Raw genomic sequence first — 25,532 nt, forward strand, 5'->3', positions numbered from 1 at the left:
TAACATCCTCTTCAAGTGTTTCTAGTAGCGTCCTGGGAGGTCGGGAACTTTGAGCGTCCTCCTCTGTTCCTGTGCACTCCTTGAATCCATCATGTAAGAGATGCATGTTTTTCATTATTGCATTAAGGGCCTCATCTACAACCATTTCAGGTGTGAGGGAGGGAAACCATTCTGCTGAAGTCATGCTAGCTGCATCGCCTTTTGCCATCTCAGAGATCTCGGATTGGAGGCTCTCTTTGCTCGAATGTAGTGGCATGACAGGGCATTCAGACTGGGATTCAGCCGTTGGTGAGCTTGTTTCTGCAGAGAGGTCCTGCTGTGCTGCACTCACAAAAGAGGTGGTTTCATCTCTGGGAGCAGAAGCTGGACCGGCCTCAGCCTCAGCATGCTGCTCCAGTTCTTCTTTGATTGCTCTCACAGCCTCAGCAGCAATAATTTCGGCCAGGGTCCAGGGACGCTGGGAGCTTGCAGCCTCTTCATCTTTGGTGCACTGTCCTGTTTGTGAAGAAGCTTCATAGTATAAATTATTCAGCTGATGAATTATTAAACCAATAACATCATCTTCAAGTGCTTCTAGTAGCATCCTGGGAGGTCGGGAACTTTGAGCGTCCTCCTCTGTTCCTGTGCACTCCTTGAATCCATCATGTAAGAGATGCATGTTTTTCATTATTGCATTAAGGGCCTCATCTACAACCATTTCAGGTGTGAGGGAGGGAAACCATTCTGCTGAAGTCATGCTAGCTGCATCGCCTTTTGCCGTCACAGACATGTTGTATTGGAGGCTCTCTTTGCTCGAATGACAGGGCTTTCAGACGGGGATTCAGCTGTTGATAATGCTCCTAATTCGCTGAGATTATTTGCTGTTCTTTTAATATCCGGTTTGTGTGAGTTTTTGTGGTGGAAAACCCGCGGTGTGTACGCCTCAACTACAAAGCTTTAATGACAGATTCTGGAACTCGTCCCGTATAAAAGGCTTCTGGAACTGACGTCATTTCTCTTTGAAAGCGCACGCTGTATGTCACGTGACTTATTGCAACACGCATGCGCACCAGCTCCTCTACTGTCCACTGAAACTGCAGAGGAATTCATCGGCTTCTATTCCAAATAAAAATGCTTAAGCCGCGTGAAACTGTCGCTGAATATCTGTCAGTGCCAACCACTCCTAAAATAAAGCGTGAGTTAAACTATTCTGGACCTTTGAAGCACTCCGTCATGAAGACCCGGCGAGATCATTTCACGGGCCCGTCGAGAAATCGCGCTCTTATCACTCAAACTACAAATCCCACTATGCACTGCAACATCGGCGCGGAGATCAAGACCTGTGCAAGAACCCGTTTTCCCGCTCTGCCAGTGACATTAATCCGCGGTCAGCAGGAGGTCAAAGCAGCGGTCAGCACGGACATTTAAGCTAGCCTGACCCCCCCGAAAACAGGGACTTTGAAAACCGGTGGGACGCAGAGGACCTGTTCGCTGAGACCGGAGCTAAACCTGTGTGTCTCTCCCTCGCCTGCGATGTGCGGGGAAACGAGTGGATTGGTGGGACGGATGCGGGAGAAGATGCAGAGGGAGACCTGCACAGGTGAGCCGCCAGCGTCACACAACAGGAAGCGCTGCGAAGCAAAGTCCTGAAGGTGTAACGTGTCACCAGCACCGACCGTAACACAGACACTTAACTGTGTGGGAAAGTTGTTGTATTGGAGCTGTTCAGATTCATATTGTTGAATGAAATCCTGTCAGTTTTCAACTCTTTAATAAATGTCAGTCCTGTTTGGTCCACTAAAGAGCAACCCTTAGCATAAGAGAATTAGATTAATGTTGATATGAGCCGTTTCACAGAGTCAGTTTGTTACGTACGTGGAGATCTGCAGGTCTGTAAACTCCAGAGGAGTCTTTAAGTTTCTTAAAAGTCATTTGACTTCCAAAGAGTTTTTTCTCATTTTTTCAAAGTCAGTTTAAGCTGTTCTACTTTAGAAGCGACTTCAAGAAAAGTTGAAAGTTTTAATATTAAGCACCTGCATGCTGCACACCAGGGATCCTCAACTCCAGGCCTCGAGGGCCGGTGTCCTGCAGGTTTTAGACGTGTCCCTGATCCAACACACCTGAGTAAAATACAGAAGTCAGTAGCAGGACTCTGGACAACTTGACTGCATACTGAGGAGGTAATTCAGCCATTTGAATCTGTAATGTTTTTGGCTTTGACTGGCAGCTTAACTCAGAGAGAGACTCAGCTGCAGGTCCTCCTCCTGACTCGCTGACACGGAGATAAAAATGACAAAGGACTTGATGATGTGTTGATTTGATCATGGCCTCAGTTACAGCTGACTGCTGTCTGCAAACCTGTGACTGTGGGAAATGTCACTTCAAAAAAACCCAGTTCAGACTCTGCTGCAGGCTTCGTTTGTGGGCTCCAGCACTGACAGACTAAACCCCTGATGATTGAAACTGAGGCCACTGGCTGGTCCCAGGTCAGAGTTAAAGTGTGATGGAGTAAAGTAGTGTTAAAGTACTTAATTACACACAGCAGTCTGAAAGGCTGATGAAAGAACTGTTACTGTAAACTTTGGCACCACCTCGCATCTGCCCAAAGTCCTTATGATGAGAAAGCACCTCAGGTCATGTGACCTGCAAGAAGCTGCAGCAAGTATGTGCGTGAGTCTTTCTGCTTGGCTTTTTAACCCTTAACAAAAACAGGCTGAGCAGCAGGGGCACAAACTGAACCTGGCATAAATAATGCTGTTACACCCCTCTGCAACCCCTACTCTCTCTGCAGTGGCAGTGAGAGTTTGACGAGGTGTGGACAAAGGCACAGCTTTGCAGGCTGCCACTTCTTGCTCTTCAAGGTGCATCTGTTTTAAAATACAATACGAGAACGGCGTGAAAACGATGTGTTTCAGAAACAGGGTTCAGAGTGGAGCGTTTCAGAAACGCACCGGCCTGCATTTCCATGTAAACGGATGAATACGATGCTGAAACGGGGAAACGGGGGCACTCGCACATGCACATTATGGTGCAGTGTTAATTTTAACAGCAAATTTTGATTTAGTTTTAGTCATAATTCAGTCATCAGAATAGTTTTAGTTTAATTTTAGTTGATGAATTATGGTAAGAATAAAGTCGACTAAATCTACAGTGGATTTAGTCTAAAATATAAAGGGTGTAAAATGTAAATGCTTTTTCTTCAGTTCCCTTGAATTAGTCATTATACACACAAAATTAAACATTTATTAAAGTTATGGAATATTATTAATAATATTAACATTAGCGTTTCACCTGCTTCCCACACACCTGATCATTAACACCACCTTACTGAGATAATCCAGCGTTTTACAGCAGGACGCTCTGAAAGGTACAGGGCAGTGTTCAGGACTAAGATTATAAAGGCTAATCCACCGCGGGGTGGAGATTTTCTCTAAACACAAACTGGGAAAAACACTTTACCCTGCATGACATTAAAATGCTGACCTTTGCATGGAGATCTGGGTGACTGCACAGTAAAAATTCCAGTGTTAATTTCACACCCACAGTGTTAATTTCAACACCGACAAAGTGTCTATATGTGTCCACACTACCTGGTGTTAAAATAACATTTGTGAAAGTGTTAAAAGATTGACACCCATTTTTTTGTTAAATTAACACCAGACATTGTTTACTATTCAACAATACCAGGTGTCACATTAACATTACAGTGGTGTTGGTGTTAAAACGTAATGTTAAAAGTAACACCAGTATAGTGTTACTCACAAAACAAAATGTGGTGTTAAAAAGGTAAATTATGCACACCACAAGGTGTCAATACAAACCAAATCCAGTGGAAAAATATATAATAAATATTCAAAACATTACACAGAAATGGAAAGTTTAACTTTTATTAAACCCATTTAAATATTAAAGACCTTCAATGCACAGCTCATATAAAACAGCAGCGGGGCACAATATATGTTATTTCATCACTGTCAGCTGAAAACTGCCTGTCGTAAGGCTGATAATATATCAGATCAGAGATACAGATAACAGCAAACACATCATCCACAATCTCTATTCTGAAAGCATTCAGATGATCATCAAAATACTCTGTAATGACTTTAGCAGTCAAAAGAAATGCTTCATCATCCTTGACTATGATGTTAACAATTTTTTGAAAAACAGGCATTTCATTTTCAGTACTTGTACAGACAATCATTCCAATATGGTATTCTGTTCCAAAGTTTTTCACCCATGAAGCTGTGGATACACAAGGCACATTCAACCTGGGGCAAGACCTTAAGACCTCACTGAAATCTAGTTCACTTATTGGGTAATCTTTAAGAGGACCAAACTGAAACCTTTGAAAGTAAAAATTCTCCCAATGAAAAGCCAGCTGCCTCTGGTGCTTCTTTACCAGTGTTTTGGTTATGTTCTTAAAGTTCTTCACAGATTTCTTGAAGAAATTGTGTTTACCTTCAAATCTCATACACCACACATGGATGAGTGGTCCTATTTTTCTGATGCATCTGGGGTAATGAATCATCAGATGATGTTTTGGAATCAGCTTCTTGTCTGTAAATACAGACTTAAAGAGTTTATGATGGTCAGAAATCAAATGCTTTAAGAAATAAGTCATACCATCTGTGATTTTTGGTGAGAACACAATATTGACAATTTGAATCAAGAGAAGAATTACCCTCCAGTAGCTGTTATTCCTATTAATTATATCTCCAAAAATCAAGGGTGTATTGCGTAAGAGGCACCATGACTGAATAGCATTGAGGCCAAGGTCATTGCTACCATCAATTTTGACTGCACTAGGTCTGTTGTTTCTCTCAAGGTATCCATAGTTAAAGCTCTGTATCCTTTCTGAAAGGGTGTTTAAATCTATGGAAGTCCTAACCATGTACTGAAAAAGAAGCTGAAGTTCATACTGCACAACACCTTCCAAAAGGTCATGCATAATATCAACTGCGTAATTGTTTGAACAATGAAAATACTGCAGTGCATTAAGAGGACATTCTCTTTTTACACCAAAAGAATGGACAAGAATGGGATTTTGTGCCACAGCATTGAAATGTTCTGAATAGAGCTCTTTTGTGCGAAAAATTAGGTCTTGGTCATCCTCACTGAATACTGACTGAAGCTTTGTTTTATCAGTTAAACAAAATCGACAACAGTAAGTTGCACTGAACGATTCAACCAAGCCAAAAAGGCTATGCAATGCCAAATTATCACCAGTAACCTGAACAATTGAACCCCTTAATGGTGTATCAGAAAATGGGACCTTAATACCTTCTGTCTCGAGACATTTCAAGTCATTAACAAGAGGCTGCAAGACTGGACCAAAACCGTACTTCTTTAAGTCCTCGGCATGGAAAAGAGAAACTAGATGAATGTTCATCAAAACTGAATTGAGTTTAGCTGGCAAATTTCTTAAAATAAAATAAATACAGCCAAGTTTATGTGAACCCCTTTTGGGTCCCAGTGGATTTGCCGTTTCAAAATCATCGTAATACAGCTGTATTTGGAGTGCATGTTCTTGCTCTGAAAATAATGAGTGATTTCTGAGATAGGAACCATCATTGATGTCTCTATATATCCCATCTTCATGACACTTTACCTGTTGAAAGCAGGTACTGAGTTCTTGGTTGGTGAACAATGAATCAAGAGTTCCTAAAATAGGTACATACATAAATTTGTCATTAACAGGAATTTGACTGTATACACCTGTGGTTTTATCCAAACGTGTATCATAACGTACTCCAAGAACATGCTCTACTGGTTCAACAATTTTCCATTTTTTTTCAAAATACTTTTGCCTCTTTCTTTCAGTGTTAAGGTGTGTGAATGGATTTTCTATGTTCTCAAAACATTCTCTGACTTTGTTTAAGGTTTGTTCATTCACCTCAGATGAAAGACACTTAAGAACGGCATCTTGTGCTTGAATATGAACATCATTAACAACCTCCTCCATTGAACAAGTTAAAGACTGCACAATATTTTCAGAAACTCCAGCTGCTTGAACTTGGGCAATAACAGAGCTACACATATCCATTAACTGCTTCTTTTTAGCATGACTTTGTTGACCAACAGAAGAGCTACTCAATGGGTCATGAGCAGAAACATCATCTGTCTCAACACTATCTGTACCAACATTGCCCTTATAAACAGAATCTGTGGCAAATGTGTCTCCATGTGCTTTCAGCAAGTGCTTCTTGAACCCAGAATACGTGTAAAAAACAGATGAACAGCCATGTTCCCCACATTTCAAACACAATTTGTGCCCTGGATACAAAGCATGACTAAATTTCAAATGCTGGAAAAGAGTTGAACAATTTCTGTGCTGAACCTTACAAATGTAACATGTTAGCATATTCAAGTGTTGTTAATCCTCACTCTAATTTTCTTGACTCTGGGGCTCTCCTTTGTTGTTGCAACATCAATGCCATAAACCGTTGTTTGGATGAATGTGTAGAAGTTGAGGAGGGTTGCATCATAGGACACAGCAAACACAAAGTGTGCCTTAAACAGTTCATCGAAGGCAGCCACTGCAGTCTGTGCCACACAGGGAATGGGCTTCTGATCCAGGATGATGTAGAATTTCTGTATCCTGCTCTTCTTTTCTCCAACGCAGAGGAGGAAGGGCTGTGCAGATCCAACTTTGGCAAGGAAGGTCGCCATGCTTGTCCCCACCTAAGATTGAGAGACAGCATGTTAGAAATGATTGCTCTTATTCCCTCACAAGCAACAAATTAAGGACATTTTATTATTTGTTTTTTTTTTTTTGGGGGGGGGGGGGGGGGGGCACAGTGGTTAGCACTGCTGCCTCAGTTAGAATACCATCTGGAAGGCCTGGGTTTGATTCCACCTTGGCCCAGGCCCCTCCCTCTCTCCCTGTGTGGAGTTTGCATGTTCTCCCCGTGTCTGCGTGGGTTTCCTCCGGGTACTCCGGTTTCCTCCCACAGTCCAAACACATGCACTTACTGGGGTTAGGTTAATTGGAAACTCTAAATTACCCATAGGTGTGAATGTGAGTGTGGATGTTGTCTGTCTCCCTGTTTTGGCCCTGCAACAGGCTGGCGACCTGTACAGGGTGTACCCTGCCTCTCGCCCTATGTCAGCTGGGATAGACTCCAGCCCCTCCCCCCCCGCAACCCTGAATAGGATAAGCAGAAGTGAATGGATGGGTGGATATTTCACTTTTTAAATTTAGTTTTAGAAAAGTGAGACCTATTTACTGTAAGTGAAGCAAAGTAATTCATGCCAAAAACATACCTTCATGAACTTGATAACACGGTCAGCAGCCTGAGGTGCACTAATTTTTCCCTGTCTTTTCCCCTTCGCGGTTGGAGGCAAGAGATGAACCAGCAGGAGAATAGCTGCCAGGTCACTATCCCATTCTAATGAAATAACACACACCATCTTAAGAATCACAGCATGCAAATGCATATGTAGAGAGATCTATTAATACCTACCATAATCACTTGATTCCTCCTGAGTGGACAGAAGGTCATCCAGATGAGCACTCTGTCGAAGGCTTTTGCTGACAGTGGTGACCCTCGGTTTATAGAATGTTGGCCATCTTGCGATGAACTTCCCCGAGATGTCTTCTCCAAAGAGCATGATGAAGTCCTGCTCAATCTAGCACAGAGAAAAAAAATGCCATCACAATCCAATTCAACAAATCAATCAGTTAATTAAATCTGTCTGAGTTTCTTACTAAGCCTGGTGTATCCAAGAATCTTGGGAAGTGATCCAAGATGAGTGATGACTGGTCCAGATCATGAAGCATATTCTGTCTATGCTTAAATGTTGCCTTCATTTTCTCCCTGACAACTTCCTGGTCTGATGAATGTTTCATCATGGACATTGCTTCTTTGCATCCATCACCAAACAGCTGTTCAGATGTTAAGGTCTCCCTCAGAGTTCTCGGACCGCCTTGATGAGCAGACTTGGAGCTCCTCTTGAAGTCACTTGCAGTGTTACGCTGAACTGTTTTCAATCGATAGGCCAGATAGCCCTGTCCACTGAGAGGATCATAGTAATGCTCCTATCACAGAACAGAACAGACAAGACAAACTGTCTATTACATTCCATTCAAAAGGACAATTACAGCTGGGCTGCAACGGTTAATCGACACCCCCCCCCCCAAAATTAATAAAAGTCCAAACAGATTTTGACCCAAGAAGAGAACATTCAGGGTTCCTGCAAATTAATACTCACATAGCCAGTCGGTGAGCCATTATCTTTCAAACTGGGGAAGAGGGTGACAATTCCCAGGGCGTAGGTAATGCGAATGTTGACAGGAGGGACTCTCCTAAAAAACAATTCAATAAAAATATTGCCATTTCACATAGGGATTAAACAAACACACCAACTGTGCAAAGGGTTATGAATAGAAATTATATATTTAATGTATTCAATAAGTAAACTTAAAACCTCTTAAGCCCCTTCTCAGCAATTACAAACTATTTGAATAATCATTATGTTAATTGTTTTTCAAATAATTCTGACATTTCTGTGGATTTCATACATGTATGTGTTTAACTAAGATGAAATTACAGTGCAACCAGTTGAAAAAATAAAGGTTAAATTCCGCCCCCATACAGATGGCTGAGACTTATTGATTACATACCCATGACTTTCAATCATATCCGCCACTAAAATGTTGACAAGTTTCTTTCTTGTTGGATCAGAGAGACTTCTGGTCTTGTTGTACTCTTTTATTACATCTTCTCCTCCTGGTTTTTGGTGCAGAGCTACATAGACAATCTGCAACAGATTTCACATGTCATCCTGCTATGAATTTTAAAAATGGATCAACGTTCTATTTCCAACCTTGAACCAACTCACATTTTTTGCCATCTCACTGTCAGGTGGTCCTTCAACCAGTCGTCTTCTCTGTGCTTTGGTGTTCTCTGTAATCACTGTAGAAGATGAGCTTGCTGAGCTTGGAGACTCGACTGACGAGAATGAGCCATCTTCAGAACTGAAGGAAGCATCTGTGACCTCACTCTGATCAACAGGGGCCACTGTATAAAATTTAGAAACTTCATTAGTAAACAAATTAAAATAACTTTCGCTTTATATATATTTTTAAATGCATTAGAAGTAACACTTGTTTTAATGCTTTTATGTCTTACCAAAGCGCTCAGTGACTACTTTGAAAGATACTGTAGCAGACCTCAGGAGTTCATCAAAAATATCAGCATCCACATCGACTCCAGATGAGTCCTTCAGGTCTACAGAGACTCCACTTGCCAAGTTGAATTTAGCATGAACTGGAAGGGAACAAAAATACTCATCTTAACCTGCTAATTTAAAACATGGTTAGAACTGTAAAGGGACAATCACATTTATAATTAAAATATATTTCAAATAACATTTTCAGACAATGAGCTGCTGGTTAAAATAGTAAATTTTATCATGAAGTGTTGCCTCTATTGTTGAACACAGTTCACCAAAATTTTACATAACCATTTTTATGAACAATAATGAATGAATTATTACTCCAACAAAGCTCATTACTTCAATAAAGAGAGGGGAATTAATAAACAGGCTGGACATGAGGAACACATAGATGGGCCTAAATCTTTCTACTAAGAATTGTTAGACAAATCCACATCTTCTTTTTTGGGCAACATAAATTATCCCTGTCCAAGTTTTGACATGCCATCCTCCAAACCAATAATTATTTATGCAGTGACCATATTTTATCCTTTAGGTCCAACATGCAATTACACTTAGCAGAACCCACCAACATATTTTGAAATTGGTTAAGAGTTGTTCATTTTTCAACTCCATTACATGACTTCCCAGAGTTTATGTCCCAGACTGTTGGCAAAGGCACGGCACTGGTGCTGATTAAAATGCAGATTCCTAAAGGCCAAAAACTATCTTTATGATGGGGAAAGACATTTGAGTTAGAAAAACTAAGCTTGCTTTATTTAATGGCAGCTTCCATATCAACATAATTAGCACTGAACTTACCCTCTTGAATGAATTTCAAGTAATCATAGCAGTCATCTGTCACTGGAACCCGAACCCATTTCTGGACTGCCTGATGCTCCACCTGCACCAGCATTTCTCCAGAACAAAAATGGACACATTCCAAGCTTTGACAACACATTACAGATATTTTAAAGAAGCACTGGTGCTGAAAACTAATGTTTGACTATAGCTTTCTGAACACAAGTAGCGCTGCAACTATGGATTATTTTTGTAATCAAGTATTTTATTGATTACTTCATCCATTAATCAAGTAATCGGATAAGAAATTATTTTTCATATTAACAGTTCATCTGCATATTTTAACTTCCATACTGCTCATTTTTCTCTGTCTCTGTAAGTCTGTAACTGTGTTTACAGGAACAAGCCCTGCTGTTTTGGACTAGAAAAACGTTTCCTTTCAGGCCACCTGAGCTCACCATCTCAGTAATGGCTGCGCAAGTGCAGACATCACTTAAAACAGCTGCTGAAAAGAAAAAAAAAAAAAAAGAAAAAAAAAAGAAACTAACATTCTCTGCACAGCAAGTACAACGCACATGCGCACACCCACAGCACAGCGCAGTGGGGGCGTGGAAAAACCTGTCAGCGAATATCCACTCCAGTTAAAGGGTCCCTAATGTGAATGAAATGCTCCGCTTACACGGAGACACCTAAGCTGCAGCATTAAAAGGAAACATCGAAGCAACAAATTTGTATCGAAGATTTTTAGGATTATTTGAGTTACTCGAGGAATTGTTGCAGCCCTAAATTTTGCATTAAATGTTCAATTTGTGTATCAAAATACATGAAGGTTGGTATTTACCTTTCATGCTTTGATTTTTTTTTTTTTAAATAGAAAGCCTGAAATTTTCCTTTGCTCTTCCCTTTTCCTCTAACTTCTCCCGTTTATGCCGGTTGTCATTTTGATTTCTGTAGCCCACGAAATCAAGTGTGCGCACACCCGTTGTGAATGAAACTGCCCCTGCTCTGTGGTAGATGGCAAATTTTGTTTAAATGATATAAGCGCAAACGGCGATGATAGCGAGCTAGCCCAGGCGGAGTCAGCTCCTGTTTGTTAAATGCAATGACAGCAGAGGTCCAAAAGTAAAACTATGAAATCCTCAGCCGTGCGCGAGGGCGCCTCAGCAAGGTTCAGAGCCTGGCGATCAATGGCTAGCTAGCATGGTTTTTGGAGGGAACGTCCCCCACGTCCTCTTGAAGGCTCATTAGCAGTTTGTATTGCTAGCTTTGTAAATGCACACATCGACAATATTTAAGGCCATACCGCCAGACGTGTCATATTTACGCTGTAAAATGACTACTAGAACTGACCAAATATAATATTAGAATTCAAATTTACCGCTCCCTAGATTTGGTAAAATGGCGGGACCTTGAATTTGGTGAACTTTCCATTCAAAATAGGTTAAATATAGTATATTTTTTGATGTCACAAACTAAAAAGCACATTTCTATCAAAACATCAAGTCTGGACATTTAGCTTACCTTTAGGAAGTAATTTTGTCTTCTGCGGGTTAAAAGAAACGGTAATGTCCGACCGAGCGACTGCTGGAAACCGACAGAAAGCAGACGGCACTTTGCAGCCGTAAAGCGAAGGCGTGGCTTAAGCAACACCAACTAATTAACGCTTGAATTTAACAACTTAAATATGTAAGAACTTACACCGGCAGTGTTATTTTACAGCTGTGTGTTGTTAATACAACACCAACACTTTTTATTTAACACTACACCTAAGATTTTAACACTGGCATTTTTACTGTGTGGTTTGCAGATGTCGTTTAAGATTTGTCGTGTTTTTACCCGAGATAGTCGCCCCACATGGTTTACACATCGTTTTGTTTGTCACAACATCAAAGGACAAATGTGTCCACACATCGGCTCTTCTCTTTCTCCCTGCTGACATTGTTTACATCACTTAGTTCTATCGGAAGGAACGACCAATCACAGACTAGTTTGGTCTTCCCGGGTTTAGAGCAAATTTGTGCAACTGTGCGTTTGATTGGATGTTTTCCTAACTTGTCCCGCTGTCACAAAATTAAATCAGTTCTGACTGAAGGCTGATTTATGGTGGTTTTTTTCTACATTTTTTTGTCTCTCCTGCAGCTTCGATTGCAACTACATGAAAATGAACAATTATGCAAATTAGGCGATGACATCATATAGGGACTTCTATTGTCAGCGGCGGAAAATTACACATATTTTTAAGTATAAAAGTTGACAGGCATGAGGAGAAGTACTTCATCAAAGATGTGTAGAAGTGGAAGAACATTTAGCGGCCTCTCTTCCTCTGCAGCGGCCGACAGCAGACGCGCATCCATCGTCTGACCTCTCGTTTGACCTTCTGCGTGTTTCCTTCCAGCGTGCTGTCCTCTGCATCTGTGCGCTCTGTGAGGAGTCTCCTCGGGGACGTCTTCTTTGTTAACTTCTCCTTGAGCCTAAAGAGTGAAGAGCTATTGTTGCGCTCTCTCCTGCCACCTGTGTGGGGCGCTCTTTTTGGAAATGCTGATAGAGACTGCTCTTGAGAACAAACAGCTTCTGTAGTTGTTTAGTTTGGAGGACGCGTCCAAACTAATTGATGCAGAGCAACAAAATATGATGACATATTCCTGTTCACAGCTGTGCTGAGCTGAGGGTGAAACAGGGAAGTGATGAACGTGAAGGCGTCTCTGCCCACACTGACGATCAGCCGTCATCCAGACAGCATGAAGTCTGCATCTGCCTCTCTGCTGCTCGGTGAGTCGCACACAGCTCCTACACTCCCTCCCTCAGTGATCCCAGCTCCCACAGGGACCAGAGAGAGTCCGGGTGAAGCACAGGTACTGGATGGATGCTCAGTCCTGTTTAACTGTCTGGTATGAAATACACTGATTGAAGTTCAAATTTAATATTCATGTTTGCCTGTTAAAGCAGCGTATTGTTTCTCTCTCTTCTGGATATCAATGAATGAAATTAGACTATTAAATATGTTTGATTTGAAAAATGAAAACTGCAGCCGAGCAGAAAGTCTAACAGGACCTTTAATGTGCAGCTGGGAGCAGAAACAGGAAACTTCAGCGGCTCATTTTAAGAAACACGTCTCTAATGTGGTTTCCTTGTAACAGCTGCTGTGGTCACATGTAGTGTGGGTGAGGAACACACGACCACGGAGCTTCACCGAGTCCTGATCTCAGCCTGAAAAAGCTACCTGATGCCCTCTCGTTATTATTGGCTCTGGAAAATCCATAGCCTGTTAACTGGCCACATCCACATGTAGTGCGCTTCATATGGCAGGTCACACCCTCCCATTTTTACTGACACCTCATTCAGCCAATCGTGTTAAGAAATGGGTTTTCCAGAGCCAATAATAACCAGAGGGCGTCAGGTAGCTTTTTCAGGTGATTTTAGTGAGGCTAGTTAACAAGTTAACATGATTGGCTGAATGAGGTGCCAATCAAAATGGGAGGGTCTAGTCTGCCATATAAAATACACTGCACACAGACACGGTCAGTCAACAGGCTAAAGATCATTTGTTCATGACTGACCTAAAAAAAGAAATTCAAGGTTAAACCGTCTTCTCCAAACAGACAGACAGGCATGAATTTAATGTTGGAGGGAGGGAAGAAGGCTCTGACCTTTAGTGACCTCTGACCTCCTGTTGCAGGTGTGTGTGTGCTGCTGCTGTCTGCACCGACTGTTCCTGCAGGTGAGTTGAAGGTAAAGAACTACCAACAATAAAGTAAAGCTGAATAAAGCAGCTGAGAGGGACCTGACCTCGTGACCCCTGCTCGTGATCCAAAAGGTTGTAATATTAACGGATGAGCGAGTTAACGGGTCGTGTTTTCACTTCAGTGGCAGTGGCGCAGTGGGTAGGCGCTTGCCTTGCAGCCGGAAGGTTGCAGGTTCGAGCGCCGGTCTCTGGCTGCGTGACCGCAGATGCTCGTCTCTGGATGAGTGATCTGGAACCATCATCTCGTTGTGTGCCTTGTGCGCACAGTGACAATGAGTTGAATCTAATCTAATCTAAAAATGAAACCCAGAAAAAGAGAACAGGAAGCTGTTCTATAAAGAAAAGCAGAAATGATGGGTGCACTGACCCTGGACTCTAACAATGTAACACAAAATGTCAGTTATGTTGAAACTACAATGTCCAAAAAGCTGACTACACACAATGCCCCTCTTACTTCACCACAGGACACTTTTACCCTGTTATTTAATGAAGGCCAAAGAAAGAGTGACCCCAGCGACCCCTATGGAAGAAATATCAAGGGCACAGTTTACCCTGCCTGGGTTAGGGTTCCCGGGGCCCTGCCCTGGAGCCAGGCCTGGGGAGGGAGCTCGAGGGAGAGCACCTGGAGAGACGGGCTCCAGAAACAAGTATCATATACTTATTTCATGCAATAAAATGCAAATGAATTATTTAATAATCATACGATGTGATTTTCTGGATCTTTATTTTAGATTCTGTCTCTCACAGCTGAAGGGTGCCTACGATAAAAGTTGCAGACCTCTCCATCCTTTGGGAAAACTTATTTTCCCCACCGTAGGTCAGTTTGTGTTATTAATGTGTTGTTGCTGCATTGCAGACTTTAGGATCATCATGATTAATGTTTACTGTAGAGGAGGCGGCTGAAGGAGGATCTTATCCTTCTAATATCAGGAGAACTCTTCTGATGGGAGCTGCTGGGACTGAGTGAGGTCCTGAGGATGGAGACTCAGGTGGAGCTCAGGATTCATCCACAGGAGAGCTGCATCATAACAAACTGAGCTCTGTGTGGAACAGCTGACCTGTACGATGTGGAGAGAACACCAATCATTATTGACCATCAGATCAGAGTTTTAATGAAGAAATATTTTTAGGACTTTTAGGAACTTTTTAGGAAGTTTTAGGACTGAGACACCGCACTCACAGATTTGAGCCTCCACCCAAAGTATCAATTATGCACTGATTCTGATAACCCCCCTCTCCCTCTGATTACATAAACACTCCTGGAAGCAGGAGGAATTCACAGTAAAATGTAAATTGTGGAGTTTAATGGAAACGTTCTTAAATCAGGTTTGTGTGATTCATTTCAATGTTCTCCAGCTGAGAGGGAACCTGAGGCTGCAGCTCGTCAGTAAATCCAGCAGCTTTAAAAGAGTTTTAATGTCAGTAAATCTGGCCCTGAACACTTGTTATTATGATGTAACAACATAACACATTATGCTGAAACACTAATGTGTACGTTTTGTAGTCCGTCTTCTGGACATTGCAGTCTCTCATAAGTGAGTTTGGATTCTCTGAATAGCATGCTCCTCTTTTCCTGAGATCTTCACACCTGAAACAGTTCCTTCTACCTGCATGGAGGTCAGTCTACACACTTCACACTGTGGACACATAGTTATCTGCTTCATCTTTTTTTCCTCAGTTTCCCATTACACCTTATTGGTGGAGGTGTATGAGGGGGCGGAGTCTGCCGTGTTGCCCTGTCAGGTCCCAGTTTCTTTTTCCACGGACTCCTCAGCAGCAGAGTGGGAACGTGACGAGTTCAAGGTCCCAACAGTCCACGTGCGTCTGCAGAGCGGAGATGAACTGGATCAACAAAACAATCGTTACATCAACCGAACATCAATGAGAGCCGACGCTCTGCAGACTGGAGACCTCAGCCTCACTCTGAGGAACCCTACACACTCTGACAGTGGAACCTACACCTGCACCACCCGCAGGGTTGGACAAGTTCAGAGCCGGAAGAACATCCAGCTGATGGTCAGAGGTGAGTGTGAGAGATAATAGGAAAAGGCACGATTTTCAAATCTTTCAATTATGATGAACATTTTAAAAGAATACTTGGTGCATATATTTATTGTCAGCTACCTCCAGTATGTGGCAGTAATACACCCATAAAATATCAGAAAACATATTTCACCTGCTGAATGATAAAAGATGTGTGACGTGGTCAGACTAGATGCTGCTGTACAAACATTAGAAACATGCAGAGCAAATATGATTGCAGAATCACAGTTGTGACAAATAAAAATGAGGTCCAGCACAAAGCTAGATGCTAAAGATGGTACGTTCCACCTTTACATAAACTATGTACTTTATAAGTCCAAACTTTTAGCTCCTGACTCCTCTTCTGTTTCCTCCTCCTTCAGCTCCTTCTCGTCATCATCATCCTCCCTGTGTGTCTGTGCTCAGGCTCTTCTGCCATCTAGTGGTCTTCTGTCCGTACTGCATCTCTACTGGTCTGCTGCTGTCCATCTGCTGCAGCAGGAGGACACCAAACAGACCAGATATCTCCATGGAGATGACCCAGCGTGATGGTGGAGGTCAGGGACTGGAAGAAGACTATGATGACATCATTGCCAATGTCACCACTGAGCATGCCTTTTAGGTTAAAGCAAGTTCAGTTAAATAGCAGACAAGCAAGGCTAGCAGTGCTTGTCCGGTCAGATCTACAAACATTAATTCAAATGTACCAAAGTAAAGTCACCATGGAAGCTTGTTTCTGCCACAGAAACTATCCTTAACTCTAAATATTGAGAAAATGAGGTGAAAATTCGAGTGCGCTCTGCAAATCATGAAGCTCCAAGAAAGAGGTTGTTATAAAGAAGAAAGAGGACATCAACACATGTGCACCAAAATGGGGTAGAAACAGTATCAGTTAGCCTGCAGTGATGAGCAAACATGAACAAACTGCTGTCAGGTTTTTGACCTGGTTGATGCCTTCAGCCTCCTGCTTCACAGTAACAAGGAAATGATGTACCTTCACAGAGCTTCCTGATTGGCAGAGCTAACTCAAAATTTTTGAGTTTTGAATGGCATTTTTTTTTTTCAGTGGCAGAAACAAGCTTCCATCATTCTTTCTCTTAGTCTCTAAGACAGGCTGCCATAAAGCTCCTCACAGGGCTGCAGCCATCCTTTTCATTACTGCCACCTTGTGGCCGCAGTTGGTTATTGTTGCTGGAAGCTCTGCTTATTTTGTGTTCACAAGAAACTGCAGCTGTCTCCATTTTACGGGCGTGTCCGTCTCCTGGTAACAATGAGCTGGGCAGCAGCTTTTTCTGCAGGTTTGCTCATTGTGGATAAACCTCTTTGTTGTGTTCTCCCTCGTGTTGTGTGTTCCTCAGCTCTGTGCTAACAGCTGTAGAGGGTTTGAATTACGTTCTCCCTCCTGAGTCCTGTGTTTGGGTCCATCCAGCCAACAGATGAGGGTGATGATGATGATTATGCCGAACATTAAACAGAACATGAAGTATTTAAAATGAGCTCCACCTTAATCCTATGCAGCAGTAATATTAATCAGTTTAACACTGATGGGGGACGTGTAGTATGTGTAGGAAGCTGTCAGCATTTAGAGACAGGCAGCATAAACAGTGTTAGTCTGGATCCATTTGAATTGTTAAATGGATCCTTGTTCACAGGAAGCTTCTCCTGCCTTCCTGACATATTTCTGTATTAGCAGAGTCAGAGATGCTGCTGCTCTTCCTGTATGCTCACCAACAGCAGCCACAGGATTGATTGTTATATTTAGATGGAAGAGAATAAATGTTTGAAGACGATTTTCTCTCCGTTTGTCTTCATTGTGCTGTCCTGAGCCACGATAACTGTTCAGATTTCTGTGGTTTTAATGCATATTTATGATTTTTCACTGTAAATGTGTAATAAAGGAGGAGGTAGACAGTTACAGGTGTGTCACAGCCAGCAGTGATGACTCCTGTCACACTGACAGTGAGGTGAGGACATGTTTGTCTTTATTTAGAAAGAACAAGCTGAGCTGTGGCAACAACAAAAGCATAAATGAATCATATTCAAGCACAAACAAAGGTCAGGCCCTCAGGAACTGTAATGTTTGGTTTATTACATAAGAAGCCTGAAACTCTCAGGGAGCTCAGTGTGAGGGTGTGTCTCACTGCAGACTCTCAGCTGATCCTCCTGTGTCAGACACACCTGTGCAGACAGGTACATGTGTTTATTACTCCGCTTAAATCATGGAAATTAATTAGTTTTGATGTTAAAGTATCATCAGGTACTATGAATCTGTGTAATCAGCATATACTAATACTGTAGTACAGGATCAGAGTGGTAACATGTACAACAACTGTTCACAAAGCTGCTCTGAGTCTTTATTTATAACCATGTCTCACACACAAAGCTGCTGATTGTTGTGTACTCATCATTTATCACACAGCAGTGGATCAGTGAGTTTACACAGAGCACACAGCTACAGACCATAATGTCATATTTAGATAATATTTCACTCAGTCAGCATGTTTCATTTCAGAAGCTGAAATCATTTAGTTAATGAGCTGTTATTGGTTAACACTGTGTTTGCTGGCCTCACCTGTTAACATTTCCATTCATTGGTGGATGATCCACTAACAGGTTTTAGCTCATGACAGGCTGGATCCTTCAGTCTTACATCTCACACAGCTCTGCTGCTGAGGGCGTGTTGGTGATGTTTGAGCTTAAACACAGAAACAAGCATTTCATTCAGAACAGGTCAGAGTGAGGGACGGGGGGGCTCCTCACCCCCAACGCACAATGAAGAGCAGCAGCACGAATGACATGAAACGATCTCAGGGAGCTGCTGCATCGTTTCCACAGCTGTGAGGCTGGGAAGTGATTCCAGCTCCCACAGGGACCAGAGTGAGTCCAGGTGAAGCACAGGTACTGAATGGATGCTCAGAGTTTCAAACAGGAAGCTTGTTTCTGTAACTGAGTGTGAAGCAGAGGCTGCTGATCATCATCAGGTTCTGTCTGTGACAGAAGTTCTTTCAGATGTTCTACCAGTATATAGACTTGTCCTGGGGAGGCAGCATCAGGAAGAGCTGGATAAGTTGGTCAGGTGTGCGGGGTCAGAGGTCGGAGTGGAGTTGGACACTGACTGCAGTGACAGAGAGAAGGACACACTGCTCTCTGTCATGGACAATGACAGTCACCCAGGGTTCTAGCCCCAAACCCCACCCTTCTGAAGGGGGGCTGCTAATGCTAGTTAGCAAGCTAATGCTAACCGCTAAGTGCTGCTCCTGCTTGTTATAGCGATCCTGCAGCTGAAGTAAAGAAAAAATAACAGCTGACATTCTCTGCATAGTGAGCACAACACATGCACACTCACAGCACGGAGCAGTGGGGGCGTGGAAAAACTTGTCAGCGATGTTTCTCTGTATTATTGTAGGGTCTTTACCCACAATGCAAAGCGCCTTGAGGCGACAGTTTGTTGTGATTTGGCGCTATATAAATAAAATTGAATTGAATTGAATGATCGACTCGTATTAAAGTTTCGTTTTATCCAAATCAAGCGCGTGCACGACCGTAGCCAGATCACGCGTGCGCATTGTGAATGAAACTCCCCGTGCTCTGTGGTAGATTGCAAATTGCAATGAAATGATACAGACACAGGCAGTGATAATGGCAGCAACCTAGCTGGGGGGGGGGGGGGGGTACACTCCTGTTTGCTAAATGCAGTGACAGCAGAGCTCCAAAAATGAAGCGGTGAAAGGTGCAATGCCTGCCGATCAACTACCAGCTAGAACACTGGTCACCCATTACACACCAGTATAATGACACAGAGGAGTGTGTTCAGAGGAAGGCTGCTCTCACAGAAATCACTTTAGTTCACATGTTAATGAGGCAGCCTGATGTTACTGGAAACATTTATCAGCTGTTAAGAGCTGTGGCTCTCTCTGCAACATTTATAGAAAACCACATCCTGTTTTTAACTGTAAACCTCGGTGTGTGTAATTTCTCAGACCTAGAAGTCATGACTCCTGTCAGTTATGCAATGGTCAAAGGATACATGTGCATCCCAAACTGTAGTTTTCCCTCATGTCGAGCAGTAAAATCCCTCAGAGCCAGTTCAGACTTTGCTCTGAGGTCAGAAACAAACTGAGAGTCCTCTCAGAGCTGCTGACCTTCTAACCAGCTGTCAGGGTGAGTGAATGACTGAGAAACCTGAGCAACTTTGACCTCAGTCAGAAGGTGTTTTTGTCCTGCTCTCAGGTATGACGCAGTCTTTTAACATGTTTGATTGGCTCATCGAAATGCTCTCCAGGGTGTAATCCTGAAGTCTGTTTAATGTAATGGACATCTGTGTTGAATAAACTGAAGTCAAACCTCACCTGGCCCTGCTGCTCTGCCCTGAACGCCTTTTTCTGTGAGGTGGAAATGATCTGAGTGGACAAAGTTAAACAAGTGAGTTATTAAATATCTTAAATAAGAACTCATGAGGGGTGCAAATCAGTAAGACCAGTGCTGTAGGTTGTGCATGTGTGTAAAACTAAGGAAACTAATTCAAAACATAGCATGGTGTCAGGCAGGTCAGTATGCAGGGAGAGAATGTAGGGCACCCACAGATGTTTACACTGAGGACCCAGGGCCCAGATGTTCCCAGGTGTGGCACTGATGAGCTCTGTCCCGCCCACCAAGGACCGGAAACACATGTAGAAAAAAGCCTGGGAACAAGGGTTGGTGTCATCACACCTCAGCCACAGTGTGAGGCTGCGAGGAGCTTCAGCCTGTTGCCTCACTCAGCTGATGAAGGATGGACTGGTGCTCATGAAGATGGGGATGAAGAAACCAGCTCTAATTTTCTTCCCCTCACTTGGAGGAAGAAAAAAATGTCTGGGCATCTTTCCAGTGCATTCTGAAAGCTCTGCTCTTTGTATTTCTGCCATTTCCTGTTTTCATTAAAAAGTCCTCCTCGTCCTCCTCCTGATAGCCCTTAATATTGAAGCCCTTTGGAGGGTTGAGATGCTTTGTGATTCTAACCCAGGTTCATTCTGAACTTTGAGTTGCAATCCTTAGAAAGGATCCAAATTCTCATGAGGTTCAAGTTTTGCCACAGGAATGACAGCAGTCACTCCTGTGGCAAACTCTACTCCCAGAGCTATTGATCATCTCGTCAATGGTTATATTTCCTCACTGCATACGACTCTGGATACTGTGGCTCCTCTGAAAAGGAAAGCTTCAAATCAGAAGTGCTTGACTCCATGGTATAATTCACAAACATGCAGCCTAAAGCAGATAACCCGTAAGCTGGAGAGGAAATAGTGTCTCACTAATTTCCTTCCACTTATCCGGGACCGGGTCGCGGGAGCAGCAGCCTGAGCAAAGAAGCCCAGACCTCTCTCTCCCCAGCCACCTCCTCCAGCTCATCCAGGGGTCCCCAAGGTGTTCCCAAGAGGCACCCAGAAGGAATGACTGCACTCCTCAACCTATCTGTAAGGGAGAGGTCAGCCACCCTTTAGAGGAAGCTAATTTCTGCCGCTTCTATTCATGATCTTGTTCTTTTGGTCACTATGAGGGAAGGGACATAGATTGACCGGTAAATTGACAGCTTCACTTTCACACTTCACTCCCTCTTTACCATGACAGACCAGTGCAACATCCACATCACTGCGGACACTGTCTCATTCTCCCATTCCCTTCTCCCATCACTCGTGAACAAGACCCCGAGATACTTAAACTCCTCCACCTGGGGCAGGAACTCATCCCTCAGGTGGAATGGACGCACTACCCGGCTGAGGATCATGGCCTCAGACTTAGAGGTGCTGATTCTCATGCCAGACGCTTCACACTTGACTGCAAACCGTTCCACTGTTAGCTGGAGGCTACCACCTGATGAAGCCAACAGGATCGCTTCATCCACAAAGACCAGAGATGAGGTGGAAGCCTTCTGCCACATGGCTACGTCTAGAAATTCTGTTCATAAAACATATGAACCGAATTGGTGAAAAACGGCAGCCTTGGCAAAGTCCAGGATTAAGAAGGTCTTCAAAGGATTCGTTCCATGGCCCAGTTATAGCCTTAGTTAAAGTCAGCAGCGCCCCACCTGTACTATAGACTGTGTCAGTAGAACACCACTTTCCCCTCCTGAGTCGCCTGATGGTTTGCCAAAATTGCTCTGAGGCTGTCCGAAAGTCTTTTTCCATGACCTCCCACACACGAGTTTTTGCTTTGGCCACCACCCAAGCCACATTCCTATTGGCCTGCTGGTATCCATCAGCTGCCTACAGAGTCCCACAAGCTAACTTGGATTCCAGCTTTATGACTTTTTTCACCTCCATCTGGTTTGGGGATTACCAGCACGACAGGTACCAACTACCTTGCAGCTGCAGCTCTGAGCAACAGTCTCAACAATGGAGGCGTGAAACATGGTCGATTCAAACTCAATGTCCTCAGTCGCCCTCGGAATGCTGTCGTAGTTCAGCCAGAGGTGGGAGTTGAAGATCTCGCAGACTGTGGCCTCTGCCAGGCATTCCCAGTGCACCCTCACTATATGCTTAGGTGTGCCAAGTCTGTCCAGCATCCTTCCCCGCCACCTGATCCAATTAACCACCAGGTAATGATCAGCTGACAGCTCAACTCCTCTCTTCACCTGAGTGCCCAGAACATACGGCCGCAGAGCTGATGATACGATTACAAAGTCGATCATCAACCTGCAACCTAGGGTGTCCTTGTGCCACATGCTCCTGTGGACATCTTTATGTTTAAAGATGGTGTTCATTATGGATAAACTGTGGTTTGCACAGAAGTCCAATAACAAAGCACCATTTGGTTTCAGGCAGGCCGTTCCTCCCAATTACACCCCTCCAGGTCTCACTGTCATTGCCCTTGTGAGTGTTGAAGTCTCTCAGCAAAATGATGGAGTCACCAGATGGAGAACCCTCGAGAATCCCACCCAGCGACTCCAAGAAGAGTGGGTACTCTGAACTGTCATTTGGCACATAAGTGCATAGGGATCTTCGGAATCTCATTGGATTTCTGGCTCCTTTGATTTTACATTGGACAGTCAAATTCTTCTTTCTGTTTTCTTTTTTAACTCCTCCTTCTTCTGCCCCTTCCCGCCTGTCAGCTGTGGTGTTGTTGGGCTATACCATTTAAGCATGATTTTATCATTCTTTTATTTGTTTATGTCTTCATGGACTTATCCCACTATATCTATTTGATCTGCTCCACTCGTACAATGCCTGCCCCAAAACTGTGGAATGATCTCCCTTTGCACATCAGGTAGGCAGGCTCACTCTCTGCCAGTGGTGGCCAAAGTACTGACATTCTGTAGTTAAGTAGGATACGAATACGAATACGAATACCTTTATTAGTCCCACAGTGGGGAAATTACAGTTAACAGAACACCCATCCAAGAAATACATAGAGACAAACACAAACAGGGGGGACAGGTGTCTGAGGTCATGCAGCCGTTTTACCGGCGCTACCTTTAGCAGGAAAACAGAAAGAGATACACTGGGATTGGTAGGTTCAAAGAAATCATCTGGTACTGTGTTCATTATGAACACCTTACGAGGTTCCAAAAAACACCTCAGCAAAACAGCAGCACATTGGAGAGCACTAGGGTGGGTAGGGGAGGGGCTGCCAGCGGAGACGAGCAGGATACTGTGATGGAAACACAGCTTCCAGACCAGCAGTTCATGATAATGTTCATGATAAGATGGTACAGTCAGGCCGTCATAACTATTTACTGACAGACTTACAGTTTTCTGGTGACCTCTCAGAAGTCCAATAATCTAAATTTGGTTCTACTCCACCACACAGAACAGACACTCCAACACTCCTCCAGATGTAATCCACTTAGATTCAGCTCTACTGAGTCTGATTGAGTTCGTACTGTTTCTGCATCCCTCATAGGCAGCCTTACTAGGGCCTGAACAGCTGCCAGGATACCAGGTATCCCCAGGTCCCAATTCGGGAAGAGATCCTGGTATCAATATATATACCACACCCACACAGTGCAGCCAGGAACGTTATCTTCCATCCCCACAGGAATCCATAACATAACCAGCCGGGTGTGTAGTTGGACCAGAGGAAAGAGGGTTCCCCTTCTCCCAATCTCCTCGTGATGAGAATTTGGCCATCAGAGAGACCAGCTGACCAGATCCATAATTTAATTTCCAGTTCAGGGATGTGTGAAGAGACGCTCTAAGCAGCGAAGCAGCAAAAATAGATAGGGAAGGCTGGGGAGAAGAGAGAAATGTGTCCGTCTCCACCAAGAGCAGGAAGAAAGTACAAGTACTTGTCTTAAAAACTACTCTGGTAAAAGTTGAAGTACTGGTTCAACTTCTGTACTCAAGTAAAAGTAAAAAAGTACAGGCTGTGAAATCTACTCAAAGTAAGAAAGTAAAAGTAGCTCCTTGGAGGACGTTTCTACCTCTTTCTTACATCTTTCTCCATCTGAGTGAAGTTATCTCATTCTTTGCTCTCCCTTAAAATACAGCAGCTGTTCTTTTAGCTAGCAGACACACTGTGTGACAAACTGCAGACACTTTTTTTGTCCTCTACGTTTTCTGTCATTTATTTTCCTCACCGTTCACACGTGCAGCCTCTGTGTAAAGCACAACTTCCTCTGGCTCTTTCCGGTCTCCGAGCGAGCGCTGCAGGAGCCTCTCCCTCTACCGTGTGGGGTGTCTGGTCCCTCGCTCCCTGTTGTTGCAACTTCCAAGAAAAAAACGCTTACAATCAAAAGCCGGCTCCCTCACTGACCGGAGATGCAAACGTTTCTCAGACGCATTAAACCTAAAGTAACGAGCTTGTTTTGAAAATGTAAGAGGTAGAAAGTACAGATACTTGTGTAAAAATTAGGGGTGGGACTCGATTAAAAAAATTAATCTAATTAATTAGAAGCTTTGTAATTAATCCATCAAAATGAATCGCATTTTAATCACATTTCAATATTTAACATGATAAATATTAATTTAAGTTTAGTTGATGAATGAATCAATACACATAAGCTTAAACTTCAAAATTTAGTTCATTTTCCCACCAGTCTACTACACAGACCAACGAAGGGTGGAAGTGCTCCTGTGATAAGCAAACTCCTGAAATTAAAGTTAAGCATCATAACTGATAGTTTTATTCAACATTAATGTCTCACTTAATATAGCTGGAAATGAATCATTCGCTCAGCTGTATTCCTTGATGCTGAAATGTGTTATGCTTGTTTTAACAGCTTATTTTGAATTAAAGACTTAAAATTGAATCACAAAAAGGAGAAAAAGTTTGTTCTCCGTTTAACCAGCTGCTTTTACACAGCTGTGCTTCACACTCACGGTTGCTATGAGCTGCAGAGGTGAGGGCAGGTGATGCTGATATGAAGGCTAGCCGCTCACTTCCGGCCTTTGCGTTCTTCGTGGGCTGCGAGGTCTACGTGGGCCGGGTCCTTCGCAGGATGCGGCCCCTGAATTTTTGACATCGTGCGTTGATATAATCTGTACGCCTGGAACTCGTGCACTGAGAAACGTTCCGGTGCAAAGTGCGATTAAAATGGGTTAAAATTTTTAATCCGTTATTTTCCCCATAATTAATTAATCGAAATTAACGCGTTAAAGTCCCACCCCTAGTAAAAAGTTGTCAGAAAAATAAATACTCAAGTAAAGTACAGATACCTGAAAAATCTACTTAAGTACAGTAATGAAGTATTTGTACTTTGTTACTGTCCACCACTGCTCTCTGCTTTTAAATCCTCTCTAAAACACATTTCTTCTCTTTGACTTTTAAATCCATTTCAGGCGTTGGTTCTTTTTGTTTCTGTTCCAACTGAGGTTTTACTTTTGGCTCTGACTGTTTCATTGCTCAAACCACTTGTCGT

General features: G+C 43.1%; 2 protein-coding genes across 4 annotated transcripts; one reads left to right on the forward strand and one right to left on the reverse strand.

Moving 5' to 3' along the window:
- The first annotated feature begins 1,054 nt into the window (after window positions 1-1,054).
- On the forward strand, window positions 1,055-17,490 carry LOC115775679 (uncharacterized). 2 transcript variants are annotated; one of them, XM_030723158.1, is made up of 5 exons: window positions 1,055-1,579; window positions 12,589-12,705; window positions 13,613-13,654; window positions 15,357-15,701; window positions 16,084-17,490. In XM_030723158.1, exons 2-5 carry the CDS (start codon window positions 12,621-12,623, stop codon window positions 16,320-16,322), a joined length of 711 nt encoding a protein of 236 aa, XP_030579018.1. In that variant the 5' UTR covers window positions 1,055-1,579; window positions 12,589-12,620; the 3' UTR covers window positions 16,323-17,490. The 2 variants fall into 2 exon arrangements, with proteins under 2 accessions (XP_030579018.1, XP_030579017.1); XM_030723157.1 differs by lacking the exons at window positions 1,055-1,579; window positions 12,589-12,705; window positions 13,613-13,654 and adding an exon at window positions 14,318-14,495.
- Window positions 3,853-11,693, reverse strand: LOC115775676 (uncharacterized). 2 transcript variants are annotated; one of them, XM_030723153.1, is made up of 10 exons: window positions 11,458-11,693; window positions 9,958-10,053; window positions 9,111-9,248; window positions 8,821-8,999; window positions 8,603-8,739; window positions 8,191-8,284; window positions 7,688-8,017; window positions 7,443-7,608; window positions 7,243-7,367; window positions 3,853-6,660 (listed from the first exon to the last, which is right to left on the reverse strand). In XM_030723153.1, the coding sequence occupies exons 2-10, from the start codon at window positions 10,049-10,051 to the stop codon at window positions 6,343-6,345; spliced, it is 1,581 nt and encodes a 526-aa protein (XP_030579013.1). In that variant the 5' UTR covers window positions 10,052-10,053; window positions 11,458-11,693; the 3' UTR covers window positions 3,853-6,342. The 2 variants fall into 2 exon arrangements, with proteins under 2 accessions (XP_030579013.1, XP_030579012.1); XM_030723152.1 differs by having other exon boundaries at window positions 9,958-11,693.
- Window positions 17,491-25,532: the final 8,042 nt, after the last annotated feature.

Source organism: Archocentrus centrarchus, unplaced genomic scaffold (genome assembly GCF_007364275.1).
Source record: "Archocentrus centrarchus isolate MPI-CPG fArcCen1 unplaced genomic scaffold, fArcCen1 scaffold_24_ctg1, whole genome shotgun sequence".
NCBI classification, from domain to species: domain Eukaryota; kingdom Metazoa; phylum Chordata; class Actinopteri; order Cichliformes; family Cichlidae; genus Archocentrus; species Archocentrus centrarchus.